The sequence below is a fragment of the Monopterus albus genome, unplaced genomic scaffold (assembly GCF_001952655.1).
Source record: "Monopterus albus unplaced genomic scaffold, M_albus_1.0 scaffold13.1, whole genome shotgun sequence".
Lineage (NCBI taxonomy): Eukaryota > Metazoa > Chordata > Actinopteri > Synbranchiformes > Synbranchidae > Monopterus > Monopterus albus.
Window position 1 is genome coordinate 332,163 of NW_018127893.1, and position 10,647 is coordinate 342,809.

General features: G+C 41.7%; 1 protein-coding gene across 6 annotated transcripts in view; it reads right to left on the minus strand.

Annotated features, from left to right (window-relative positions):
- Window positions 1-10,647, minus strand: part of esrrb (estrogen-related receptor beta) — a 46,258-nt gene that overhangs the window by 16,583 nt on the left and 19,028 nt on the right. For 4 of the 6 annotated variants that reach the window (XM_020591029.1, XM_020591028.1, XM_020591026.1 and 1 more), the window contains 2 exons: window positions 8,210-8,619; window positions 2,425-2,550 (listed from right to left, as the gene is read on the minus strand). In XM_020591029.1, coding sequence (XP_020446685.1) covers window positions 2,425-2,550; window positions 8,210-8,606 — 523 coding nt within the window. In that variant the 5' untranslated portion in view covers window positions 8,607-8,619. The remainder of the gene's footprint in view (window positions 1-2,424; window positions 2,551-8,209; window positions 8,620-10,647) is intronic. The other 2 variants (XM_020591025.1, XM_020591027.1) reach the window with 2 other exon arrangements.

The window sequence follows — 10,647 nt, forward strand, 5'->3', positions numbered from 1 at the left end:
CTGCTGAACAATGAGAGGCGTGTTGTGTATCAGCACAGACACATTTTCATCTTTTGTTCAGCAAATGTCCATAACTGTCACAACATGAAATACGGATAATTTCTACCATTATAGTGGTGTACACTGTTACACATTAAGAACAGTGGAACAAACAGCTATTGTCTTTTGTTAGTGGTGCATGTTCATGTACGTGGAGGAATCTGTGTGGATGACTGAGAGACAAAGGAAGTCAGTGTAGAGAGCAACTGCCCTGAATGATCTCAATGTAATCTCTCAATAGTATCTTGTCTTCTCTCTTGCACTAAGCACTGATCCGTTTCCATTGATCAGAGAAAAAAAACCTGTTGCCCCTGACATTTGATTCTTCTATTGATCACTTCCTCCTTTATAGAGTCAAGGAAAAGTACAGCGACTCAACACAGGGTTTAGACAGGTCTTCTGTAATCAGCCTGCTGATCTTCGAAAACCATTTTCCTTACACCTCAAACTACGCTTTGAGATATGAACATATTGATTGCAGCTTTTGTGCCTGATCGGTAGATACTGCATTTAGCTTTTGAGAGTATAAACTAAAAATAAAAACAGAAATATCTAACCTACGTTTCCTGAAGATGTCTAATATTATTTGTTCAGAGACACTGATGGATTTAAACTTCTGTTTCGTTGGGGGGCAGCACTACTTTGTTGGAGCTGTAAAGTTATAATTAGGTGATTTTCCAGTGAGACACATTGTGACCTTTCTGCAGTAATGAAAGTAAGTGGCAATCGCGGTCACATGCGCGGTGGCCATCTCCACACCCCGGGCCTGAGCGTGGCGTTGAGCCGACGGCTTCACAGAGCTTACACAGACCACGTGTCTGTTTCCATTTCGTCTTGCTGCACATCTCTCTGTTCATTGTGCTTCATCATTTTAATGGTGACAGAAATCAGTTATTGGACGGAAACTGTATGACAAGACTTCAATCAGTCTGTCACAATAGTTGCAATGTAGCGAAGACAGCGTGTAAAAGAGGAGAGTCATTCTTATTCGGGGAATGTGCTGAATACACAGAAGTGTGCATTAGAAACACAGGCTTAGACGAAGTCTGCATATAACACTCTGTCTCCTCTGACCTGACACTGGTCGTTCATTTATAGCCACGGCTACATATTTTTGTGGTCTCCTATTCTCCAAGATGATTTATTGGCATAAATTTTTCATCAGATAGTAATGCGATTACTCTGTCTTTCTGGCACTCAGGCTTTATCTGGCTGCGTGCAGTTTAGGGGATTTTGTTACTGTGTTGAGATCCATACAGCCTTTGACTCAGGCTTCAGGTGGCAACTGGATATATATGCATCTATAAATCCCACTCTCCAGTGAATAATGGGAGGAGTAACTGTGGAATATATATAACTCTACAGAGTTTGACAGAAAATTTAAAAGTGTAGGGTTTTACAGAATTTCATTTATGAGGTTTTTTAACTGGCAGAGTAGTTATACCACTGTATAACCATAAGGGCCAATCATATATAAGTGCCGCCTGAAACACACTCATCAGCATTTGAGAAAAGCTAAATAGCAAAAATAAATAACAAACAATAACATGTTTCCTGACAAAGTCCATGAGCTGCTCCCAGAGGAGACTTGAATAAATGACACCACCACTTCACCCCCAAGCCACATATCTTTCATTATTCATGTATCTGGATTTTTTGAAACAGTCAACAAGTGAGAAAGCGGCAGAGAAATGAACAGAGAGGTAGGTGAGACCACATCCACTAATGCAACAGGGCAAGGGAGGACGTATGGGTGTCTCCCCCCCAGAAAAGCAGCCAAGCCTCTGGGTCTCAGGAGGCTCTGTCAGTGGTGATAGGGAGGGGTGGAGAGAAACCCAGCCAGACAAATCCATCGGAAGCATGTTTAATTGTCACTGAATTCCCTGCTGGCGTGACTTTAAAAAACCATCCACAGGAAGAGAGCTGAGATGTTCGGAAAACATTTAGTGGATCAATATGCCGAGGAGAGCTGAGACTGTGCCGAGTGTGTGCTCAGGGACCTGGCCTGAGCCTTTCCAGGCGGAATTCTGTTACATTTCTATTACTCAGACGGCAGGATCAACCTATTCAGCATATTTCTGTCCCCAGCTCAACTGCACATTATTTACTGCTGTGTAGGTAGTGGGAGGACAGTGGGGCTGGGAACCTTTGTCTAGGCTGGCCAGCTGCATGTGTCTCTCACTCTGGGGTGGTAAAAAAAAAAAAAAAAAGTCTGGGACATAACAAAATATCATGAGAGCAAGTGTGTGATGTTGTAGTATTCCACTGGTAGATCCCTTACTGGATCAACTGAGGATTCATTTTTGCATAAAAGTGTTTATATACCAAAATACATAGTGTTGTATATGTAGCTTGCGGGAGCAAGAATAAGAAAAATGTTCTTACTCTTCTTACCTTCTTTGAGCATCCCCACTTTGAGGCATTTCATGAAGCGACAAGCCTGACATGATTTGCGTCTCCGTTTTGTGATCTCACACTCATTTGTGGCAGGACAGCTGTATTCTATGTTACCTGAGAAAAAGAATAAGAAGAACATGTAAGGACCAAAAAACCCATAGTTCATCAGAGCCCAAAGCATTGCAAGTTAAATGATAAAATGGTTGGTATCATGTGAGGTAGGAGCATTTCACCTAATTCACTAAAGAGAATCTAATGCTAAATAGGTTGCTGCCACTAATAAACACCACTGTAGTCTCCGTGCTATCAGACGGTCTATAATAAATCATATTTTGCTAAAACACACACAGGCCCTTGTTAGTTATATGGATTCCTATAGAATCCACATCTGTACTGTTCAGAAATGGACAGAAATGTCCTCAAGCGAGCTCTGTACCTTACAGTACTGAGGAGAAGCTGGGGTTAGAGGTAAAGGGTGGGGGTGGGTTCATGAAGGCAAAGCTGCAATACTCCTTCAGGATCCATCAGTAGACATCACCCTGGTCCAGCACTAAACTGGTCTCATTAATTCTGTGCATGTCCCCTCCGGACCCCGGACACAGGCCATGTCCCCCCTGCGCTCAGAAGAGCCTGCCACTGCTTCAATAGCAGGCTAAAGAGCCAGACACACTGCCCTTGCTCACTTTACATAATACTCGAGCAGACCCAAACCTGTTGTTACCACTGTTGGCTATTTACATAGTGTACAGGCAAGAGGCCTTATGCATTATTCAGCTGCAGCGTCTGATTCCAGGACACAGCAATGAAAAAGAGTTTCATTGCTCCACAATAAAAGAGCTGGTTCTGCTCTACTCTGGCATTAGCAATAGAAAGGGCAGGGTATGTGAGGCAGCTCCTCCGCTTCTGTCTGATTCCCTACATTTTACTGTATTCAGGGGTTTTCAGTAAAGGGTTTCAATGTAATGATTGCTTCAGCCGAATTTGAATTACCCTCATTTTGAAAGGGCTTTGAGCTTTAAAGCTTTTGACATTGGTATTTTTTTAAACTTTTCTTTTAACCTAGGGTTTATGTCTTTGGCAGTTGAGTAAGTGACATAAAAATCTAATTTAATCATTATATGTTTCTTCATCTACTAAAATAACTGGGCTCTCTGTCAAAAATACACATTTACTGTAGCATCCTCTTCAGCAGAGCCAATCCACACAGGTCTGACCCTCGCTCCATATTTCTACATGGAGAAACACAAACCTGTGTAATATTCCACTGGTGTTCCTCCACTAGCCCTCCTTTGACAACTTATGCAATTATGTTAACATTACAAGTGGAGGGTCCCAAGATGTAATAAATTATTAGAAATTCCTCCTTATAACTGGGTTAGAAATCATTGTACTAATCCCCCTCATCTCCTTCAGATTGGGGTAAATAAAGGTGTGAGGGAAGCAGCTGATGAGCTCTGATTGTCTTTCCTCTGTCTGTTTTCTCTGTTGTCAGAGCAGAACCAGACCATAATAATCATCTTTTTCCCACATGTTGGAAGGAGGCAATCAGTGTGACTGAAACTAGATCATGGAGATCTTTTTGGTCTGTCTTTGCGCTACAGACCTACCAATCAGCAAAAAAGTACAGACATAAAGGGCTAAATAATTTTAAAAGAACATAGATTTTGATTGCAAATCTAAAAATGTTTTACTTTTTGTTTTATTCACATCATTGTATCCTTCCAAAACCCAGAAAAATGGCAGCACATGTGCATGTTTTGTTGCAGGTTTGCTTGCACGACCTAACCCAGCACAGTTGACCCTGTGTTTCCCCGAGGACGCTTTGTTTGCGGGGTTATTTCACTCCCTCCTCCTCCTCCCTCTCCCTTCCCTTTCTGAGTGGTGCAGAGGACATGCACAAACCACACCTGATGGCTAACTGAGAGAGTTACAGTAGCACACTCCAAAAAGAAAAACAAACACACTGCTGCGCTGCTGTGTTCACCTGTCCTGTCAGGCCCTCTGTGTGTATGTCACACGGGGGCTTCTCAGAGCTCAGCGCTCAGTGAGTGAGGGGTGGATTAACAAAATTTTCATCTCAACATTTGGTTTATATTTAGGAGAGGCAGTGTTTCATTCTTAGCCTACATATAGAAAGCCCGACTTCTTAACATGCCACTTCTCAGCTGATCCAAAATGACAATAAGCTGTGACATCTATTGTTTTTAAGCATTTAAAAGATGAAAAATCACCTAGAAATGTTAATAGTGAGGGCCCAACGCATGATCAAAATGTAAACAAAAGCTCAAAAGCAGCAAACAATTAGGACCAGATTGAAATGGTCAACTTGTAAACTGATTACAGGATAGTTAATACACACACAAAAACGAAAGAACAGCTAAATTTAAGTTTGTGTAATGCTGTTAAACTTTTCTTTGCATTATCAATGTTTATAACCAAATACTGTAAGTAACAAGCCCAAAATCTTAACTCTGGTTAGTTGTTATCATGCTAAAGTCTTCATTTATAGTAATAAGCAAATTACAGAGTAGTCCTGAAATGTGATTGTTAAATAAAAAAAAAACATTTAATTACAGTTATTTAAATCTATTTATTTAATAGTTTTTAATACTGGAACCTTTCTGGTGTCAAATCAGACATTGTTTTAACTTTATAAATATCTTGTATCTTTCAAATATTTATGCGTGAATAACATTGTTTTATTTATTCTCTCACTAGCCTAAAATGTCCCCAAATTAAATTAATCAAGTTTTTCTTGAATTCAAATTAATTGACTGACGTAAACTAAACTGAAATGAATGAAGCTACAAAGTCCTTGAACAGAAGCTAAACAAAGCGATACATAAATCCTGATTTAAATAGAGGTGTAGAGTAGATCCAAACACTGACATGAAAGAATTGCCTCTATTAAATGTTTTACAATAACCTTACCATCAGAAATGATGTCTGGAAACCCTGGCTGGTAGAGTAACAGTATGTCGAGTTTCACTTTCAGAAATGAAGCACAGTGGCGGGAAACCCTTTAACCTGAGGGGCATGCTGGGGTTTATCTGACTTTAGAGAGGTTATGGTATGGTTACCAATAACATTACAGAGTGAAGGAAGAAGAAAAAGATTTCCCTCCTTCTCCTCTTGATAAGTATCTGTCTCAATCTATTTTATTGCTTTTCAGGACCCATGCCAGGGCACAGAGGGGAAAGTCAGGTCTTGTAAGTAAATTACAGTAAAATGGCAGGTATTTCTCATCAAAATCTAAACTGACTTTTACAGGCTTACTGTCAAGGTCTATTACTTCATATGAAAGGGGGCCACTGAGTTCAGTTAGTTTTCAAGCAATTTTACACATGGGTTCAAAACGGGAAGAAAACACAGTTCAATAAGAGCTTTATGTTTTGATCGGTGGGGCACGTGAAGTGCAGGGGTGGGGGGGATGATTAGGGACCAGTGAGAACAGGGTTATTTCTGGGATGGATGGACTTCCAGGATGACATGAATTTGGGTCTGGCCTTGACTAATGCAGCTATCTTCATGTAAGAGTTCAAGGGGTTTTTACCTGGATGAATAGGTGACAGTAGATGGATATTCCATCTGCTTTTGTTGAAAAGGCAGGGGCATTAGTTGCTGAAGTAGAGGCCAGAGCGCAAGTACAGCGGATTCAAAGATAACAAAGATTATTCAGACAATAAATGCATAAATTTGTTTACTAAATTAAAATATCTGGGGGAAAGGCTTTATCTTAATATCTTAAAAACAGCTACAAATTTCCTATTTAGAATAAGCTGCAGTGTAACAAGAAAATACAGAATTGCACAAGGTGAGTACAAGGTGATAAAGGAACTGTCATGCACATGGTTAACACTAACTTAACGTGTTGTTTGCCCTGAGTGCTGTAGAACAATGTGATAAAGGACTGCAAAAGACAGCTCCTTTGTTTTCTTCTCATTAGAGAGGGCCGTCTCCCACTCCACCCTTGACTGCCTCGTTATTCCTTTAATTAATCAGTTCTCATCAAGGCACCCTCTCTTTCTTTCAAGAGCGCTACAACCTACTATTTACCGCCTGCATTTTCCTCCATGTGTTTCTTTTATCATTTCACAAGGCTTTCACCTCCCCCCCCAAAAAGTCCCTGCATCCCCCTACCATCTCTGCCTGGGACCCCTGTCTGATTATTATGCCATTAAGCCTCTCCTCCACTCCTCTGAAAGAGCAGCAGGGTCCCTCTCCAATCTAAAGAAGTCCTAGGTTTTTTCCCCTCCTTTCCCTGAAATTACCCGGCGACGCGTGCCTGAGTTTCTAATTGGCATGCCCATCCCTGGAGACGGCCCCCTCCCTTCCTCCTAATGAAAAGCCTCGGCCTTAATTACACTTTCCAAACGCTGATTGTTATTGACAAAACTCCTGTGGCTCGGACAAACGACGGCAGATTAGCTCCATTACAGGCAGCCCTCCAAGAAGAAAAAGAGAGGGATTTCAAATTGACAATGCAAAGTGAGGGGGAAAAAAGAGCTGCTTTCAATTTTTTTCCCCATGTACCTTCCTCTTAATTGTTTGGGCCGTTGCTCCACTTAAGACATCTAATATAACTCTATTCTGTTCCATTGTGTTGCCATCAGTGTACTTTTAATGAGGGGACAAAAGCCCAGTTATGTTACTTGAGAGAAAATGTTCATCTTTTGTCAATAGACAGGATTGCTGATGGCAGCTTGGGTAAACAGGCGGATTTGGCCTAATGCTTTTGTTTGCTTGCAAAAGGTACATAGACTGTCTAAAGCTGATAGGGTTGTAAGGTCCTAAATCAACACCTAACATCAAGACAGACAGCCGGCTCTCCATATAATGCATGCAATCTTTTTTTTTTTTAAATGTACTGAGACCAATGGATACATGATGTCAGACTCATTTTGTTCAAATACTAAATTCTTATTTTTCTTCCACTCATAATAATTTCAATTCACCATACCCCAACGCTTTGGCTCATTGTACCTATTTGATCTAGTTTTTCCACTGCATGTATTTCACTACTAAGCCAGCAGAGCTTAGATGTGGGCAGCTGCGCCTGTTGTGCAGATTTTTATTTCCAGGCTCAACAATATCTCCGTCTTCCTGATTAATCTAGAGCAGAGCGCACAGTTTCACAGTGGGGGGCCTTTCATTGCCTCTCTAATGAGAAGCTGTGATACATCATGCCTACCAGATAGCCAATTGCACTGCCCAGGCATAAGCGCGCGCACACACACACACACACACACACACACAAAACAGGACAGGAATAATAAAGCACATACTCTAAGTCCCCCCAAGGCATCTGGACAAACAACCCCTACACTCCACCAAATCTGGCCTCTGAGTGATGATGTCATGCCCTCAGTACACCACCAACTATAACAGATGATGTCACCCTAATCTCACTATGTCCCATGTCAAAATATTTCTCTGGTTTCTGTTTTATAAAGTCAGTATAAACAACATTTTCAAAAGTTATTTGATAATCAGTAAATACACTGGCATGATTTTTTAACGTTATTTTATAGTAGTAATAAAATAAAAACATTTTTATGGAGGTTGCTCCTCTCAGGAGGTAGAAAAAAACTTGCACACTCCAGTGATTTCTTTTTTTGCATAGTGATTCACTTGGTCTGAGTATGTTTCAGTGTTGTTGTGAGGCCAAAGGTGTCCGCTACGGAGGGCGGATTCATGGTGGCGATGTAGCAACATGGGGTGAAATAACTTTTACTGAGTGTTTGTTAGGCGGGTGGTGAGAGGAGCAAAATACCTTGTATTGTCCGTTTAAAAAAGGCTTTGCAGGCCTCACAAGAGGCCACCCCATAGTGATACCCTGAGGCTATATCTCCACAGACCAGGCACAGCCTCTTGGGGAGGGAGTTCAACATGTATTCGCATTTTATGGACGAGTCCTCCATGATGGTGCTGGAGCAGTCGTCATAGCGCTTGCGGCAGGTGCCGGCCCCAAGCCCGCTGGGCGTGAACATAGGTGGAGAGTCCAGGCCGTTGGAGTGGTTATTCATAGTGCTGACATAGCCACCGCTGGCGTCTGAGTTGCCGCTGGGGCTGTGGTGGCTAACTGTGTCGATAACCGAGGAGGGACTGGATGGCTCCGTCTTGATGTAGGACCCACAACTGGAGGGCATGTGCCGGTCATCAGCGGCCATTCTATTCAGCAGCCTGGGAGAGGAATGGGTTGAGAGGTGGAAGGGGGAAGGGTTGATGAGAAAGGCAAAAAGGCAAGAAGAAGATGATTAGCTGAGGTCTTCATAGGGTTGAAATGAATCTCATCAATCAGTGGAGTGACAGACATGCCGAAAGAGCAACATACTTAATTGACTTGAAGTAGAAAATCTAATCATTATATGGCATTTTTCAAATACTCTTTTTACTGCTACTATAGTTATTATGTTAAAATTTCCAGTTAATGAATTTAGACTGAAAGAGAAATTTGGCATTACTGCTAATATTAGACTACACACTTAAACTTAACACACAACTACAGTATGTGTTAAACATGTGACGATCACTTTTATTCTTAAATATTTTTCTAATGCTTTACAGTAAAATGATTACTTTCTGAATACCAATACATAGTGTCCACATACATGGAAGAAAAGATGAGACAGGTGAGTTTCATCTAGTGAAACAGTCATAATTTATTAGCTGAATGACATTTAAATGATTTGTCATGTATTTGTTTATCTCCTGTTCTCAGTACAACTGTGTGTGCTAACCTTTCTTATAAACCAGTGAACCAGTGCAGAGGCTTCTACTGTAAGTGCCTCATTAGCCACACACCAGGGCAGCTGCAAAAGCGCTTCAGTGTACAAATATACACAGCTGCAACACACACATTCCCACACACATGCCTGCACAACAACAGCACACAGACAGAAAAAAAGGAAAGTGAAAGGGAGACAGAAGGATAGAAAGAAGTAGTGCACTCAAATAACACGCAAGTGCACACACGCACTCATCAGGACGGGGGCGCATCTCCATACTTTAGAGAACTGAATGGACCTTGGCTTGTCTCCTTGAGTCAGCAGTCAACCAAAAGGAAACATGATGGCAAGATATTGACTTTTTCACTGTCTGCCTAATAACTGTATTTTGGAGTACATGCAATCTGATGCTGTAACGTGCGCAGACTAAAGTGCAGCCTTTTGGCTGTCGCCATAAAATGCACTCTGAAGCTTTCCTTGCCCATATATATCTATTTCAATCCTGCTCTATAACCTTTAACTTGAAATTGTGCCGGGAGAACGACGGGGGGAAAAACTTTGTCTGGACATGTTCAACTCATTTCTCTATCTGCACATAGGGTGGCTGCAGTGGAGGACTGGTAGAGGAGATAATAACTCAGTGTACTGGGGATGCCGTGTAGACATAGTGACCTCGTAGGGTCAAGGCGAGGTCACACACTTATATACACACATCCCCCCTTTGCATTGGGTACCATAGAGGGGTGAAAGGTCACCTGCACTTGCCTGCATTAACAAAATTGAGCCTTGCATGACTTATTCAAATTCAGACACAGGGGTTTCTACTGAGTGGCAGCTAGACAGCCCAAGTTGTGTCTTAGCACATTAGGTCCATTAGCATATTGCCAACTAATGGTAATGTTTACATACTGCATTTGACATGTCTGTTTACCATCAGCACTGAGAGAGGGGGGTGTTCCCCACTGGGCTCTATCTGCCTGATTGGACAATAGCTGTCTGTCTCAGAATGCTTCAGACGAAACACAAAACGAGAGGCCTCCGCTATACAGTATGTCCCCTATCATATCTTGTTCTGACATATGGCATCGAAACTGAACACTTAATAGTTTTCCCCCATAACCCTCTTCTGTCTGACCATTTTCTAATAACTTTTGAATTTCCATTAATGGATTATACTCTATGTGGGAAACAATTCCACTACAGCAGATGTCTATCTGGCAATGCTGTTACCAAGTTTAAGGAAATAATTCCATCTTTATCAACTTCAGTGCCGTTTGCCAACACAGTGGAAGGAGGCCACCTTAACTTTACTCCCACACAAATCGATAATCTTGTTGATAGTACTGCAGCCTTCCTGCGTAATACACTTATACCATTGCCCCTCTGAAAAGGAAGGCAGTGAAACAGAGAAGGCTAGCCCCATGGTACAGCTCGCAGCTCCGCTCCCTAAAGCAGGCATCACAAAAAATGGAAAGGAGGTGGC